Source organism: Mustela erminea, chromosome 9, assembly GCF_009829155.1.
Source record: "Mustela erminea isolate mMusErm1 chromosome 9, mMusErm1.Pri, whole genome shotgun sequence".
Taxonomy (NCBI): Eukaryota; Metazoa; Chordata; class Mammalia; order Carnivora; family Mustelidae; genus Mustela; species Mustela erminea.
The window spans coordinates 4798885-4817695 of record NC_045622.1 but is presented as its reverse complement, the minus strand read 5'-3'; the positions used below and the strand labels follow the sequence as shown (position 1 = coordinate 4817695).

Below are 18811 nucleotides of genomic sequence, written 5' to 3'. Positions count from 1 at the left end.
TGCTTTCCTTCCTCTCTCTGCCTACTTGTGATCTGTCTCTGTCAAATAAAAAAAAAAAAAAACTTCTCAAACTCAGCACACACAAAACAGATAGTCATATCAAAAAATGGGCAGAAGATATGAACAGACACTTTTCCAATGAAGACATACAAATGGCTATCAGACACATGAAAAAATGTTCATCATCACTAGCCATTAGGGAGATTCAAATTAAAACCACATTGAGGTAGCACCTTACACCAGTTAGAATGGCCAAAATTAGCAAGACAGGGAACAATGTGTGTTGGAGAGGTTGTGGAGAAAGGGGAGACCTCTTATACTGTTGGTGGAAATGCAAGTTGGTGTAGCCACTTTGGAGAACAGTGTGGAGATTCCTCAAGAAATTAAAAATAGAGCTTCCCTATGACCCTGTAATTGCACTATTGGGTATTTACCCCAAAGATACAGATGTAGTGAAAAGAGTGTTTTTTTTTTTGTTTGTTTGATTTTTGCTTTTTGATTTTCCAGCCCATCATGAACTAATAGTTTTGTAAAACACAGTGAAAATTATAGAAAAATGAAATAAAAGTATTCTAAAATATAGGTCAAAATTTTAAGTTAGATTGAACCAACATAATTACTGTTGAAGATTGCTGTAAAAGTTTGTAAACACTTGGTTTTTGTACCTAATTCATTATGGACTGATAACAAATATATCAAGGCGGGTAATTCTCAGACTGGCACTGGTCTGTGGGCTATACTTTGAAAGGTACTGATCTCTCCTGAGTAATATGGGGTCCCTGCAAGTTTTTCAGTGAAGAATGACATAATTACATTTGTGTTTAGCATAATGAATCTTTTGTCAGTACGAGAGACAGTTATGCAGGCTAGAAACCAAGGAACCCTGGAGTCATCAGTACTTGGAGTATAGCTTGAGATGGAGGAGAGAGTGAAGTTGACTCTCTTTATGCTGACTAATGCATATAGAGAATAATTCACTCAGTACATGGGCTGTACACTTCTTGTTGGCAGGGACTATACTTCTTTTAGTAACTACACAAGTTAGGTACTTCTTAGAATATTTAATGGATGAATGGGTCAGAGAGAGGTAAAGCAGAACCAGGAATGAGTAGAGGATTTAGAAAACTGGAATAAGAAGAGTTTCAGGCTGAAAATATAATAAATGGAATCAAAAACTTCCAGTAAAGGAAGATGATGATTGGTAAGTATGTATTAGATTTAGTAATTTGAAAGTCCTTAGGGAGATCAGCTTTAGCAATCTGATAAACTTAGATAAAAAATAAAGTGTTGCCCATCTCTGTTACCCAGTAAGAGAATGATGAGAGATACCCTTTAAAATATGACATATTAACTGTTAACTAATTGAAAAAGGAAAGTAGTGATAGTAGTATTGTGTGTGACTGTAAGATCAATAATTGATATCTATTTTTTTATTCCATCTCAACAGGGGAACTAAATCTCTATTAAATGGAGTTGAAATTGATTTTTAATAATTGATTCTGATATGAGAAGAAAGCTGAAGTGTGAATAATTTGCTTGGATTTGTTTCAAACTGCTTTTTAATAAAGTAGATATATAATATTTTTTGTGATTCTTTGTTAGAACCTTTCCAATAACATTCATTTTCCTCATAGGATAAAGTATAATCTTACTCAATATTGTAGCAGGCATGTATTTGGCCGACAGTTTGTAGGAAAAATATCATGGATTGAAAGCAAGTGGGATATAATTTCTGCAAAATCATAGAAGTGGAAAGCATTTTAGGGCTATTAATGGAATGAATAGAAGTTGTGTGGAGTATCATTATAGCAGCTAAGTTAGCAAGTTTGTTGTTTCCATTTTGTTGCTTTATTTCTTTTTGTTTTCTTCTTCTTCTTCTTCTTTTTTTAAAGAGCATGTGTGTGCTTGAGCAGCGGTGAGGTGAGAGTAGGGGAAGGGCAGAGGAAGAGAGAGAATCTTTATCAGGCTCCAAACCCAGCATGGAGCCTGAGTCTGGACTTGATCTCATGACCCTGAGATCATGACCTGAGCTAACATCAAGAGTCAGGCACTTAACCCACTGAGCTACCCAAGCACCCCTCATTGCTTTATTTCTTATAATCAGGGTTTAGTAGCATCTTTAAATTGAAGAAACATGGGTTAAACATGACATATGCTGCATAAATTATGGGCACTCCCATACAATGCCTGTATAAATATTGGTACTTAGTCATCTTTTAATAGTGTCTAGATGGAAATGTTACTTTAAGTTTGCTTCTGTGATTGCTTTAAAAAAAAAATAACAAAATGAACTTTGGATCCCCTTCCCACCTTTTCTCTGAAGAGATCATGATCATTTTACATTACATGGTAATGAGTTTCCAGGAGACTGAAGATAATCTATAATTACCTGTGAAAGCTAGAGTCCTTTTTATGCTTTTTTTTGATTACTAAATTTAAATATTCAGTACTTTCCACAATAATTTCAAAAGTTATCTCTAAATCTTTCCATAGAAGGAAGACCAAGAAGTGATCCTGGTCAAAACAGATCAGTCTGGGCGAGTGTGGCCTGTGCACACACCAGGAAAACCTCTGGACTCTAAAGCAGGAAGAAGGAAGAGACAGATGGTATGCTTAACATAGGTCTTTGTGTATTAATTCAGAATTCCTCTCTCCCCATTGGCTTTCTTTGTGTCAGACTACTTCAGAATATTTTCTGAAATGTAGGTTTATAACACAAACATTAGAAGGTAGAAAATTATATTATTACTTTTATTCCTGGGTATATCCCTTTGCATTTTACAAAATGCAGTCTGATTCAGTTATGGTTTTCCAATAACTGTGAATGAACATTGAATGTTTAAGGCAATTTTAATTTTTTTGGAGGGGAGGGGTATAGGGAGAGAGAGAGAGAGAGAATCTGAAGCAGGAGGTATGTTCAGACCGGAGCCTGATGTGGGGCTCCATCTCACAACCCTAAGATCATAACCTGAGCCGAAATCAAGTCATACGCTTAACTGACAGAGCCACCCAGGTGCCCTGGGAGTTTTAATTTTGTGTACATCTTTTTGCCATTGTTTCTAGCTTCTTTTTACATATTTAACGTAGGTCTTAGGGAAGATCTTGTGCTAGCTAATTTGAGCTGTAGTGATGGGGTATCAGTACACAGTAATGTCTTAATTATGTAGTTGCTGTGATCCTTTATAAACCTTATTTTCTTTTCCATTTCCCAGCTCTATCAGTTAGTTTTTAGCACTACCTTGAGGCTCTTGAGATGGTAAAACCAATATATTCAGTTTTCTCAAGTTGGAATTTTTGTTTTGTATTTGGAATATCATACAAGGGGCAATTGGGCCCACAGAAGATTTGTTCATTCATAATTTTTTGTCAGATGTTTATTATTTGCCTGTTGATTGCCTACGCTGCTGGGAATAGTAATTCGTTCAGCAAATAGAGTGGATGGATCCTTCTTCTGATGAAATGGGGGGAATTTGGCGTTTGGAATGGAGATGTAGCAAGACAATAGTAAAAGGTTGGATTCCACTAAAGGACAGAACTGGCTAGGGAGTCACAGATGTGATGCCAGATGACAAGGGGGCCTTCGGAGCTGCCTCCAACTGAGCAGTGTAGGTGCAGGGGTAAAGAGGGCAGAAGCCACATTCGTTCGGGGTTGTGCTTTATCTTTTGAGTATATGAAAGGTTGAGAGAGGGCCAGAAAGCCAAGGTCTGGAGCCAGGGAGCTACTGAAGTCATGGAATATGAGATTTAGGCTAGTGATTTCAGGAAGAGTAATGTTGGGAAGAAATACTGAAAATGTGGTTCCAAAGATCTCAGAGAGGTTGAAGAACAGGTTTTATTTCGATGAGGGAATGTGAGAATAAGGGAACGTAAGGGAGATTGGACTTGAGAAGAAATAAACAGCACTTTCTTTTCCACATGTCAGTGGAACCAGCTGCTGGGAAAACCCAGGACTGATTTAGATGAGAATCAGAATATTAGCTTTGTTTCTGGTAGAGCTGTATGAAATGGATTTGCTAATACTTTGTTTTCAGTATGCTTACTCGATCTCCGGATGACGACAGATTTCCCTCCATGGGGCTAGGAATTGTTACTACAAGAAGAGCAAACAGGAGAGAAAAAGGGTTAAAACATTTCTGGCTTTTCCCTCACCCCAGAAATCAGATAGTGTCATACTCCCATCCTGGAGAAGAGAAGAGCAATGGGACAGAAACAGGGAGTGGTACTCTAATGGAAATCCTTCTGACAGGAAGCACATAGAATAGGGATAAACTGGAAGGAAAGATTGTGGTATGTAGTGGGGGTTTTACATTTAATATCAGATTTACAGATAATTAAAAATACTTCAGAGTCCCATGTTTTCATGAAATAATGTTCATTTTCTCATAGGCTTCAACTCATGAAGAAAAAGAAAGGGTTAGATACTTTCATGATGATGATAATCTCAGCCTAAATGATTTGGTCAAGAATGAAAAGATGGGAACAGCAGAAAATCAAAACAAGCTTTTTATGAAGATGGCATCTAAGGTAAGACCATTCATAGAATACCTTCCAATTTTGAGAAGCTGGTTACACCCATCTAGCAATGATCTATTTTTCAGAGAGCTGATTCTTTCTGCTTTTGATTTATTTTATTAAACCAAGTCCTTTATAAGACATACCAGGAACATATATTTTGAAATTGACTGGGAAATACATATTTGGAATTTATCTTGTTTTTAAATAGAGACTCTGGTTTGGCTTTTTATGTATACCATGACAAAATTGTGTATTTGAGCTATCATTTAAGGGAAAGCTTCGGGCCAGAGTTTTGTGTTAATGTTCTTTCAGTTCTTCATAGTTACATCACAAGGAGCATATTTGAAGTAACATAGATCACAGAGGAAACATCTTAGAATGATGTCATATCTATTTATTTGAAAACTTTGTATTTATATTTCATATTTATATGAAAATGTGTGTTAGTACCTCATCATGGTTAGCAGGAGTAGTTTCTATTTCGAATAGCGTTCTTGGTTGCAGTCCCTTCCAAACAGTACCACTGGCTTTTTTATGAAAGGACCTATCTGAACTCAGCTGTGTAAGGGTTGACTGTGCTGGGGTTGCAGCTCACCGTCTGGATTTGCAGACCAAGCTTTTCTAGAATGCAGCTGTCCACATTTGTTTACCTATTGTCTAAGGTGTTTTCACCCTACAGTGGCTGAGTTGAGTAGTTGTGATGGAAACCATATGGCCCACAAAGCTGAAATATTTGGAGTAATTTGCCTATGCCTGCTTTGGGATACCAGTGGTTACTTTTTGGTGATGGGAGTTTGAACTCACTATCTAACATATAGGGGCAAGATTTTTTTTTTACTGTATGCATTTTTAGACCTTTTTTTCAAACTGTGTGAATATATTGCCTGGTGAAAATTTTAACTTAATGAAAACTAGAATAAAGATAAACAAGCTGTCTGTTTGTATGTGTATGTTAGGAGAAGTAAAACAAACTTGAATTTAAATAGACATGATCATTCTTCCCATCACCAAGAATTGTATGGGATCTTAAATTTAACCCATAGGATCATTTTACTTCTCTTTATTTTGAGAGAAAGACTAGATGTCTCTTAGGGTCTGGAAATTCAATGCAGAAAGAAGGATTTTTTTTTTTTAATATTTTATTTATTTATTTGACAGAGAGATGGAGAGAGAGCACAGGTAGGCAGAGCGGCAGCCAGAGAGAAAGGGGGGAAGCAGGAAGCCTGATGCAGGGCTGGATCCCAGGACCCTGGGATCATGACCTGAGCTGAAGGCAGACGCTTAACAACTGAGCCAACCAGGCACCCTCAGAAGGATGTATTTTTATGAAGGTTCTTTTTAGAAACAGGACACACCATTTTATGTGCAACTCGGAGTTATTTCGTTTTAGTGATCTGAATGTAGTCAGTTCAGGTTGATATACAAGATTAAAAAAACCTTGTTGTAAATTGTAGTAATCAGGTACTACTTCACGTGTTCACTGGACACCTAATTTTTGCTAGATGGATATAATTCTTGGTGCTGTGAGCAGGGAGCCAGTTAAGTCAAAGTTCTTCCCCTCAAGGAGCTCATATTTCTAGTGGATGAGATAGAAAGTGAACAAATGCACGATATAAAATACTATATAACATAAATATCATACAAAATAGAAAATCTTGCTGTAGAAAGTAAAGCAAAATGGAAGGAGGTAGGCTGGTGTTTCAGCGGAGTGTTGACGGGAGGCCTCTCTGGAGGTGCGGTTCTGCAGCCTGTGAACAGAGTCAGGGAGCGGTCCATGCGAGTATCGGGGAGAACATTCACGCGGAAGAAACCGCAAACGCAGAGGATCTGAAACGGAGGTGAGCTCGAGGAGCATGAGAAGACAACAGGGGGACGCGTGAGACTGGGACAGCGGGAAGGGACAGGGGAGTAGAAGAAGAGGTGGAAGACGTAGCAGGACTCACGTCTTGTGAGGTCTCACAGGCCACGGTGTGGGAGCTTGTGGCTTTGTATAAGCGGTGGGTGCTGTAAGCGATCTGGAAGGTTCAGACTGGGACAGTGTCATGATCTGGTTTATGTTCTGTAGTTGTGCCCCAGTTCTCGTATACCCTGTTCTGTTTTTCTCGGTCTTTGTTCTCTCTGCTTTCTGGCTGTGGAAGTTTCTCTTGTCATGCTCAGGCTCCGAGCTTCCTTCCTCAGCCGTGTCTGGTCTGCTCATAAGGCCGTCAGGAGCACGCTTCATTTCTGCTGGGTTTGGTCTCTGCAGGTTCTTCGTGCCTCAGATCCCATCTCCCTGCTCACGTCGTTCCTCTGTTACTGATGAGCCGACACTCCGGGCCTGTGGGCTTCACCAGCGCTTCTGGTTTCCTGCCTGGCTTCGTGGGAGGGGCTGGCTGGGGTGGGCTGCAGTGCCATGTCCCTTGCTTCGGTGGGCCAGGCTGTGATGAAACCCCCGCAGGTGATGCTCCGGCTGGACCGTCCCTCCTGAGGGCCGACCTTGTTAGAAAGAGCAGAGCGCTGTCCTGCCTGTCGCAATGCTGTGCGTCTGGTCTTCTGTCTCTGGTCTTCACTGTGAGGACCTGGTTGAGCGCCTAGAGGTCAGACTCACAGAATTGCGGGGACTTTCCCTAGGACCAGGTGCCGCGGAGTGTTTAACTTTCGGACTTGTCTGCATTGTCCACACTGAGCCTCCGGCAGGAGGTCAGTCACAGGTTAGGTTTTCCTGCCCAGGCGCTGTTTCCCACACAGATCGACTGTGATTCTCTGTACTCACCGGGCTGTCTCCCTGATTCTGGGGTGGTCGTTTCTTGAGAGATTTAAGAAGAGTTGTTGATTTTTTCATTTTGTTCTGCTTTGTACAGAGTGGCAGCTTCTCAGCCCTTTGAATGCCAGATTGGAACCTGCTGGTTTATTTTAGAAAGTATTTTTCTGGCAGCTCTTTTGAGAAGATAATGTAGAGGCAGGAGTGGAAGTAAGGGAGCACTTTAGGAGGGCATTGCTCTCATTCACATTGAGCCTTGGATTAGGGCGATAAACTGCTGAGCAGTGTAGGATTTGGGGCAGTGATGATGCTATTGATTGAAATAGAAAACCTTGTGGGGGACACGTTTCACTGGAGGGAGGAGATCAAGTATACTGTGACAGGCGTGTGCGATCAAGTATACTGTGACAGGCGTGTGCAATATGAAATGCCCATTAGCCACTCACATGGTGGTAAGGAGTGACTGCCATGGGGCTCTGGTAGATGTTGGTGCTCTCATATAGATTTGGGTGCTGTTCAGTTTAAATGTATTTAGGGGCACCTGGGTGGCTCAGTCGGTTGAGCATCTGCCTTCGGCTCAGGTCATGATCCCAGGGTCCTGGGATTGAGCCCCACATCAGGCTCCATGCTCAGTGGGGAGCCTGCTCCTCCATCTGCCTCTGCCCCTCCCCCTGCTTGTATTCTCTCTCTCTCTCTCTCAAATGAATAAATAAAAAATCTTTAAAAAACGTGTTTAAAGCTCTGGGGCTTAAGAAATTATTAATGATGTGGGTCTGAAGAGTGAGCTCTTGAGCACTGTCTGGAAGGGGACAAAAAGGGTTCAACAGATTAGATTGAGAAGGAGCAGTCAGTGAGGCAGAGGGAAGACCGAGGGTGTGGAGTTTCAGAAACGAGAGAAGACAGGAAGGAGCTTGTCAGTGACTGTCTCAGTTGCTTTTGAGAGGCTGAGGAAGATCTTTAAGGGTGGACAAGTGACCATCGGATTCGGCATTGTGGAGATTTCTGGCGACGCTCTTAGGTGTGGTTTCCTTGGTCTGGTAAGGAGGAAAGCGTGATTATCATGGTTCAAGAGTGAGTGTGAGGACAGTCCACGAGGATCTGGCCTTACAGAGGAGCTGGGTGCTGCCCGCCATCATGGCGGGAGGCGGGGAGGTTTGCAAGTGTGGTGGTGGCACATGGACTAGTTCTCCTCTAACTCCTTCTCCTCATTTATTGAGAAGACTAGGGTTCTCAGCCAGAGTGATGGTGAAGAAGGGCTGTTAGAGGTTTGAGAAGAAAATGTGGAAAGCTTTTTGAGGGAACCAGTGTGTGAAATAAAGTAGGACTTTCAGGCAGCACTGAAGGTCCATTTGAAGTTTACGGTTATAAATTTAAAACTACACATGTCAGTGTATTTTTCTTCTACCGTGTTTGGATAGAGATTTAGTTTCACTGAATCATGACGTTTTGTATTTTTCTTATTTCACTGCCATGATTTATTGCTTTAAGGGTGCCAGTGGTAGAGCTTGTTTATGTTTTTCTTTTGCCCTGTTTGTGTATTATAGGATCTTTTTGTAATTTTTGTATTATATAGTGTTGTTTTCAGTATTAACTGATTTGCCAGTGATTGTGATCCCTAAACATTTAACATCTTTGAGTTTTTTAAAATTCAGATTTACTAAGGTAGACCATCATAATAGATAATAGAAATTTACCAGTGGGATGTCACCAAAATGGCAGAGTAATAGATTTCAGCCTTCATTTCCTCACAGAAACCAACAATCAGGTAGCCAGCCATGACGAAAGAGAGCTCTAGAGTCTACTTAAGAAACTTTAACAACATAGTGAAACCAGAAAAACCCCTGAGAATGACTGCATACAAAGGGGAAGAGGAAAGCTTCATTTTTGTCTGGATTCTCCTGTCCCCAAGCTGGCATCGCTCAGCTCTTTGAGGGAACTCCACAGCTAGCATGAGTTCCTCTTGCAGGGAAGAGGAGAGCAGGGTGCCTGGACAGCTTCCCTCACATTTTGGGGCTCCACATGAAGGGGGGCCCACTTCAGTTTCTTTGCACCCAGAGACCAGCAAAGCTGACATGTAGAGACAGCTCGGAACCAGGAAGAAATGTAGGGGCCACTGGTAACAGCCACATTGTGGAGTGATCATGGTTCCCAGTGGTCTTCTTGGCACACAGAACAGTGTTTACCACTGAAGAGAGCAGTGAATGGTCACATAGCCACTGCAGAAAGCTTGCAGGTTTGACCAGCTTTAACTGCACAGATAGGCACATTCAGCTGTCTTGGTCCCATCCTGCTCCCTGTCCTGTCCCCAGTCACCTCCCTTGAAGCCTGGGAACTACACCAACAGCTTGCCCAGGCTTCTGCAGCTGTGTGAATACAAGATAGAGCTTAGACCCTGGTGACTGGCCCCTACCACCACATGCACATTGGTGGTTAACCCTGTCACGTGTGTATTTGCACATGGCCAACCAGACATCTATCACGTCACGAGCCTCCACTGCCATGCCTGTGCCTCAGGGGAGACTCTGTCGCTATAGGAGAGTGTGACCGTGGCCTGGGTCCATGCAGCTGCTTCTGGGCCTGGATCGGGCACTACCTTCTGTCCTTGCCCTATATCACTCTGCTCCCCTGCAGCTGGTCCCACTTTGCACACATCCTCCTTGACTCCTACCACTGGCATCCACTGCCAGGCACCCATGGCAGGACCCAATAGCCATGACAGTTTCTGCCAAAAACTGTGTTCCTGTAGTGTACCCCACCCTTGCCACCTGTAGCTGGCCCCCACAAGTCATTCTGGCAACTTACTTTCTCAGCCCTGGCCTTGATCTGCTGCCAAGGACTCCAATAGCCCTTGCAGCCTTTGTGGACCCCCAGAACCTGCCAAGGAGCATACAGTTGTTGACACTGTGGACCCCAGTGACTCAGGCCAGTGAGCCACTGCATTCCCTTAGACCTGTTGCCACCATGTGCCCTCACACTTGGCACCCTGCACCTTTAGACCTGAGGTTACTGCATGCTCCAGCATGCCCCCATGTGCAGGTGGACATTTTCTCTTACTGAAGTCCATAAAGTCAGAAGAGGGGACCACTTCTTCAAGGGCACAGGCATCTACCCAAGGTTACAGGGATCATAAATAATGAGGGCAGCATGACTCAAACAAAGAGATGCCATAGCTATCCAGTAACTGGCCCCAAAGAAGAGAGGATACAGGCATTACCTGATGAAGAATTGGAAGTAATTGCCTTAAACATGCTCAGAGAACTCTGAGAACACTGATAGGCAATTGAATGAAATCAGGAAAACAATACAGGAACAAAACAGGAAGGTCCACAAAGAAACAGAACATAAAAATAAACCAAACAGCAATTGGTAGCCAAAGACTACAATGAGTGAACTATAAAGTTCAATAAAGAGCTTCACTGGCAGACTAGACCAAAGAGAAGAAACAATCCATGAGCTCAAAGAGAAATCATTTGAAATCATCCAGTCAGGGAAGCAAAAAGAAAAAGAGTGGAAAGTAATGAAGAGAGCCTTTGGGTCTTATGGGACACCATTAACAAAAATAATCTGTGTCTCATTGGAGTCCCAAAGGAGAAGACAGAGAAAGTAAGGGATAAAAAGCTAATATTTAAAGAGATAATGACTGAGAACTTCCCAAACCTGGGGAGAGATTTGGACATCTAAGTTTGTGAAGCTAATAGGTCATCCCAAGATTTCAGTCTGCAATGATCTTTTTCAAGACACAATATAATAAAATGTAAATTGAAGGGAAAAAAAAAATTTTTAAAAGCAAACAGAAAAAAAAAATTCTCTCCTGCAAGGGAGCCCCTTTAAGTATTACAGTGGATTTCTCAGCAGAGATCTTTCAGATCAGGAGAGAGTGGGATATGTTAAAAGTATGCCAATCAAGAGTATTTTCCCCAGTAAAGTTGTCTTTCAGAAATAATAGTGAGATAAAAAGTTCCCTAAACAAATCAAACCTGAGGGAATTTGTCCTCACTAGACCTGCTTATTGGAAAGGCTGCTAATTAGTGACATGAAAACATAGGAAAATGCCCAACACATTAGGAAAGGTAAGAATATAGTCAGATTCAGAATACTTTACTACTGTTATTTAGTGGTATGTTAACCACTTAACTCTAGCGTAAAAGTTGAAGGACAAAAGCCTTAAAAATAGCGACAGCTACAATAATTTGTCAATAGATATACAATATAAAAAGTAAAGTGTGACGTCGAAAACATTCAGGGGTTGAGGGAATAGAAGAGTAGAGTTTTTCTTTGAGGTAGAAGTTGTTACCAACTTAAAATGGACTTAAACCTGTAAGATGTTTCCAGTAAGCCTTAGAGTAACCATGAACCGAAGCCTATACTGGAAAAGATGAAGGGAACCAAAGTATGCCACCGTGGAAAATCATCCATTCACAAAGGAAGACAGCAAGAGCAGAAACAAGGAAAAAGGAACTGCCAAAGAGCCAAAACCCATTCACAAGATGATCGTTCTAAGCTCACACCTGTCAACAGTTACTCTAAATGTAATGGGTTAAATGCTCCCTTAAGAAGGCATCGAGTGGCCAAATGGATAAGGAACCATACCCAACTACATGCGTCCCAACACAGATAGGTTCAAAGTGAAGGTATGGGAAAAAATATTCCATGCAAATGGGAACTGTAAGAAGCAGGGGTAACTATACTTACATCAGACAAAATAGACTTGAAGTAAAAAACTGTAACTAGAGCCAGATAAGATCATTATATAATGATAAAGGAGTCAACTCATCAAGAGGAAATAATAATTAAAAATACACATGTACCTTGGGCCCTGGGTGGCTCAGTGGGTTAAGCCGCTACCTTCGGCTCAGGTCGTGATCTCAGGGTCCTGGGATCGAGTCCCGCATTGGGCTCTCTGCTCAGCGGGGAACCTGCTTCCTCCTCTCTCTGTCTGCCTCTCTGCCTACTTGTGATCTCTCTCTGTCAAATAAATAAATAAAATCTTAAAAAAAAAATACACATGTACCCAACATCAGAACCCTTGAATATGTCAAGCATGTCTGAAGAGAGTGATAGACAGCAGTTCACTAATACTAGAGGACTCCATTCAGTACCTCACTTTAATCAGTGAACAGATCATCCAGACAGAAAAAAAGCAATAAGGAAACTTACTGGACTTGAAGTACATTTTAGACTAAATAGACCTCAACATATATAGAACATTTCATCCAACAGCAACAGAATACATGTTCTTCTCAAGCACACATGGAACACTTTCCAGGATGGAGCATATGTTGTTCAGTCATAAATTTTCGTCTTACCAAATTGAAAAATACGGAAATCATGCCAAATACCTTTTGAGACCACAGTGGTGTGAAACTGGAAATCAGTAACAAGAAGAAAATTGGGAAATTCACAAACATGTAAAAATGAACCGTTGCACTCCTGAACAACATGTGGGTCAAAGAGATATCAAAGGGAAAATAAAAAAGTACATTGAAGCAAGTGATAGTCTAAACAGAACATACCGTAACTTATGGGATGCAGCAGAAAGTGCTAAGAAGGAGTTTATAGTGCTAAACATCTGTAGTTAGAAAAAATAAGTATCAGATTATAAATAACTTGACTTTTATACCTCAAGGAACTAAAAGAAGAGAGGAAGGAAATAGCAAAGATCAGAGCAGAAATAAATGAAATAAAGAATAGAAACACAAAAGATCAAGAAAACAAAGAGGTTTTTTGAAAAGATAAACAAAATTGATAAACTGATAGCTAGATTTACCAAGAAAAAAGAAAGAAGACTCAAATAAATAAAATTATAAATGAAAGAGGAGACATTTCAGCTGATACCACAGAAATGTACAAGATGATAAATACTGGTATAAATAGTTATATGCCAGCAAATTGGGCATCCTGGATAATATGGATAAATTCTTAGAAATAAGCAACTTACCATGTCTGAATCATGAAGAAACAAAAAAGTCTGAGCAGATCAGTAACAAGTAAGGAGATTGATTCAGCAATCAAAAAGCTCCCAAAAAAACGAAAGCCCAGGACCAGAAAGAAAAGTAAGAAGTAAAACTGTCTGTAATTGCTGATGACATGATATTATATAGAGAAAACCCTAAAGATTCTACCATAAATGTGTTAGAACTAATCAACAAATTCAATAAAGTTTTAGAATATAAAATCAACATATAAAATCAGTTGCATTTTTATACACAAATAATGAACTATCACTAAAAGCATTTTACAGATTTCAACATTCTTTCATGATAAAAACTCTCAAGAAATTGAGTACAGAAGGAACTTACTTCCACATAATAAAGATCATGTTATAAGAAACCTACAGCCAGCATCATACTTAACAGTGAAAAGTGGGAAGTTTTGCTTCTAAGATCAGGAGTAAGACAAGGGTGCTCACTCTCAGTACCCCTGTTTGACATGGTAGTGGCAATCCAAGCCAGAACAGTTAGGTGAGGAAAAGAAATAGAAGGCATCCAAAGAAGAGAGGAAGAATTAGAGTTTTCTCCACTGATGATGTGATCATGTATTTAAAAAATCCAAAGGACTCTCCCAAAAAACTGTTAAAACTAATAAACAATTCAGTAAAATTTCAGGATGCAACATCAGTATACAAAAATCAGTTGCATTTGCATAAACTAACAATGAACTATCTGAAAAAGAAATAAAACAGTTTTGTTTACAGTAGCATGAAGAGCAGTATACTTGGGAATAAATTTAACCAAGGAGGTAAAAGGTCTGTGCGGTGAAAACTATGACATTGATGGAAGAAATTGAAGACAGAAATAAATAGAAAGACATCCCATGTACATGGATTGGAATGGTTAATGTTAAAAGTTCTGTACGGCTCAAAACCATCTATAGATTTCATGTACTCTCTATCAAAAGTCCATTGCCATTTTCCACAGAACTTGTAAAAACAATTCTAAGATTGTATGAAATCATAGAAGACCCCAAGGAGCCATAGCAATTTTGAGAAAATAGAAAATTAGAGGCATTCCCTGATTTCAAACTATATTAGAAAGCAATAGTAATTTACATAGTGTGGCACTGATGTAAAAAGAGTCACAGACCAATGGAACAGAACTGAGAGCCTAGAAATAAACTCTCAATGTGATGTGGTCAGCTTGCATTTGACAAGGGAGCCAAGAATACTCAGTGGGGAAAGCATAGTCTCTTCAACGAATGGTGCTAAGAAAACTGTATGTCTACATTCAAAAGAATGAAATTGGACATCTCTTTTGCACTTTCCACAAAAATTAACTTGAAATGGATTAAGGACTTAAATGTTAAGACTCAAACCATACAAAAAAAAGAGGGGGGAACAAGCTCCTTGACATAGGTCTTGGCAATGATTTTTTTCAGATGTGACAAACCAACAGCATGAAGAACAACAAAAAACCAGCAAGTGGAACTACATCAAACTAAAAAGCTAAAAACCTTCTGCAGAGCAAATGGAAGAACAAAATGAAAAGGCAGCCTACGGAATGGGAGATAGTATTTACAAACAGTCTCTCTGATGAGGGGTTGATATCCAAAATATAAAGAGCTCATACAACTCACTAGGCAAAACCCAAACAATCCAATTTAAAATGGACAGAGGACTTGAACAGATAAAATTTTTCTAAAGACGACACTTAAATTTTATCTGAGAGGCACACGAAAAGATGCTCACCATCACTCATCCTCAGGGAAATACCAATCAAAACCGCAATGAGATACCATCTTCCACCTGTTGGAATGGCTGTCAGTGAAAAGAGAAGAGATACGGGTTGTGATGAGCGCTGGGTGTTGCATGTAAGTGATGAGTCACTAAATCTTGCACCTGAAACCAATATTACCCTGTATGTTAACTAACTGGAATCTAAATAAAAAATAAAGGAAAGGGAGGAAGAAATGAATATTGGTGAGGGTTTGGAGAAAAAGGAGCCTAGGTGCACTATGGGTGGGAATGTAAACTGGTACAGCCACTGTGGAAATCAGTAATTAAAAATAGCCTCAAAAATTTAAAAATAGAGGAGGAGCTTCAAAAAATTAAACAATAGAACTACTCTTCTTTCATCAAGAGACAAAAAGCTCATCTGTGTTTCTTTTGTTAGTTGAAAGCCATTAGTCCAGGATAGAGATTGGCCAATTTTTTCTGTATAGGACCAGATAGTAAATATTTTCAGCTTTCTGTTGCAACTCCCAGCCCTGCTGTCCCAGCAACTGTAGGCCATAGAGAAATGAATGATATGGCTCTATTCCAACAAAACTTTATTTACAAGAACAAGTGGCTGGCCTGGTTTGGCTTGTGGGCCATGGCTTGTCAGTCACTGGTCTAGGATCTCTCAATGATACATGTTTTCGTGGCAACTCTCTTTGAATTTGGGTACTTTCCATACTTAGTAGTTACCCTGAAAATGGATCTTTAAAGACCCTGGGAGAAGGAGCCCTTCAGGAATGGTTGGTGTAAGTTAAGATCCCGTTTATTTGTTTATTCACCTACAGATACTAATCGATGGCATTCACTGTGTGAGGTGTTGTACTGTGGAGACACTGCACATTAGGAAGACATGGTCCTTGCCTGTAGGGAGCTCATAGGCCGGTGAGGAAAATGAAGCATTCAATAATTATGAGAAATGAATTCAGTAATTACAGATGTGTAAATTACTGTGAAGGACAAGTAGAAGGTCTTTCAAAGAAATACCAAGGTGTCATAACCTAAATTGGGAAGACAAAGTATTTCAGGTTGGACAGAAGTTTTTATACTTCTTCTGGTCAGTTACTGTCCATCCATCCTTTTATTGTACTTCTGAAATTCAGATTACGCTCACTTTCTTTGGTATTTTACCGTTAGATCTTTAGGAGTATTTTTTCTTATAACCAGATTAAGAATGGTATCTGGAGCCAGATATAAACTTGATTATATTCTTGTGTTTGGATAGGACGTTTATGGTTTTTAGGGGTTTTTTTTCTTGAGTACTTACTACATAATTAATGAAAAAAAAAAAAGAACAATTACAAATCCTGACAAAGGCAATGTGTTTCTGTTATACTGTATGTGCAGTTCTTAGAGTATGGATGGTAATGTGTATATTATTGTGTATTAGAAGATCGTAAGTATGCGGTTAACTTCCTTTTTGGAAGTTTCTTCCTTCAAAATCACAGAACTAAAGGATATGTGATTCTGGAGAGGGACTGTCCTTATCTTGCTCATCTTTTCCTGAAGAGGAACCTAGGACACTATGAGAATTAATTTGCCCTGTTGCAGGCCTTAGCGACTTGTCTGATTTTACAAGCGAATGATTGCAGACACCAGCACCAGAAGTCTCAGTGTCCAGCTTCAGTCCGGCTTTTTTTCATGAAACAGTATGGCCTTCCAAATGACTCTGGTTAATGGATAGTTGTTGGTTGTTGCCTAAATTTAATTGTCTTGTACAATTTCCGTGTGTCGCTTATTGGCATTTGTGAATAAGTGGTGTGTGCTTTGCTCTTTCTTAAAATACATCCTATTGACTCCCAACATTCTTTAAATATAAACTTTTCCATTTAAAATCTAAGACGTCAGTGTTTCCTTGGCAACATAAACTTAGGCACATCTTCAAGAAATCTCTGTACATCTTTCCTCATTAATTTTGTTAGCGCCGTGGGCAGTAATTTTATACTTTTTGTTCAGATAGCGTATTAAAAATGGACTGGAGAGGTGGGAAATAGAAAGTACAAGAGAAGACTGAGAATAGAGAGAAAGACTCAGTAGTTAGGGTTTCACTTTATATTGTAAGAAAATAAAATGATTTTATTGTTTAATAAAAGATGCTGTGTTTCCATTGATAATTTTATTTTTTTCTGAATTTGCAACCTGCAGGCTTGATACATTTTTAGATGGGAGTGGTCTTTAAAATACAAAGTACATATTTCCATAATATACAGTAGAACTGAAAACCCTTTTTAAAAAATGTCCAGTAAACTGTAATAATAATACCGAATCTTGAGAGCTGGGTGACAGAGCTTTGTTAAAGCAGGTTTAGAAGGTGAGGAACGTCCGAATTGCTGCCTCATTGGAGGACCTGCTGTTCCTGGCGCTTGTGGTGGCAGCTCCCATCCTCTTCGACTTTCACTGATTGGGCTGAAAGTGGCTTCACACAAGGCTAATCCATGAGTGTGAATTGATGTGTATTGTCCTACGACCTCTTCTACAGAAAATTTGGGATTTGGGCATCATGAAATGATAGAAGTGATATATTGTTTTGGTATATAACCAAATAAATTTCAGTGTATGTGGTCTTTGTGGTTTTCCAAAAAATGTAGGCTTGCACCCAGTCCGTGCTGGAGTCTGTGCTGTTTTCTGAGCATCACTTAGGAGTGGGAACACCAGAAAAGTAATTGATTTAGCTTCCTTTAGTTCAAGTCCCATTAATTTTTTTTTTTTAAGTCTTACTTTACAGAGAGAAACATAGAGAGAAAGGAAACACAAGCAAGGACAGAAGCAGGCTCCCCACTGAGCAGGGAGCCCGATGTGGAGCTCAATCCCAGGACCCTGGGATCATGACCTGAGCCGAAGACAGACACTTAAAGATTGAGCCACCCAGGCGCCCCCCATTTCTTTTTTTTTAAATAGTAAAATATACCTAACATAAAATTCAACACTGTAACCATTTTCAAGTATAGAGTTCAGTGACATAAAACACATTCACACTGTTGCACACACACCACCACCATACATTTCCAGAACTTCTCCATCCCAAGCAGAAGTCCTGCACTCATGAAACTAGCTCCCTTAACCACCCCTGTATCTCCGTCAGCCCTCAGTAACCTCCGTTCTGTTGTTTTCCTCTATCAGTGTGCCTGTTCTAGGTACCTCATATAACCAGAATCACACACTCTTCTTCCTTTCGTGTCTGGCTTACTTCGCTTAGCATGACGTTTTAGAAGTTTGTCCATGTTGTAGCTTGTATCAGAATTCCATTCCTTGTTAAGGCTGGAATAGAATTCCGTTATATGTATAGACCACTTAAAAAAACATCTTTTCCTCGCACCTGGGCAGCTCGGTTGGTTAAGCGTCAGCCTTCAGCTCAGCTCATGGACCTGGGGTCCTGGAATTGATTCCCATGTAGGGGGGAGTCGGCTTCTCCCTCTGTTTCTCTTAGCGCCCCCCCCCACCTCTGCTCTCCCATTCTCTCAAATAAATAATAAATAAAATCTTTAAAACATGAAGAAATAACCAAAGAAATCTATTCATCTGTTGGTGCATATCTGGGTTGTTTGCACTTTTTGGCTCTTAGGAGTAACGCTGCTGTGAACGGGGGTACGAGTATCTCTTGAGTCCCTGTGTTCCCTTCCCCCGTGGATATGTCTGGATGCGGAGTTGCTGGGCCATATGTTAGGTCTGTGTCGGCCTTTCCGGGGAACCACCAAACTGGTGTCCGTGGTGGCTGCTCCATTTACGTTCCCAGCAGCCGTGCACAAGGGCCCCAGTTTCTCTACATTCTCACCAATTCTTATTTTCTGTCTTTTCATTGTTCATTTGTTTTTCAGCAGCAGCCATCCCAGTGGGCGTGAGGTGGT

The 18811-nt window shown here is 40.3% G+C and overlaps 1 protein-coding gene across 6 annotated transcripts in view; it reads left to right on the top strand.

Moving 5' to 3' along the window:
• The window catches only part of CWF19L2 (CWF19 like cell cycle control factor 2), a 200743-nt gene that overhangs the window by 85705 nt on the left and 96227 nt on the right, over positions 1-18811 (top strand). For all 6 annotated transcript variants that reach the window (XM_032360568.1, XM_032360569.1, XM_032360566.1 and 3 more), the window contains 2 exons: positions 2494-2607; positions 4387-4524. In XM_032360568.1, the coding sequence (XP_032216459.1) occupies positions 2494-2607; positions 4387-4524 (252 nt within the window). The remainder of the gene's footprint in view (positions 1-2493; positions 2608-4386; positions 4525-18811) is intronic.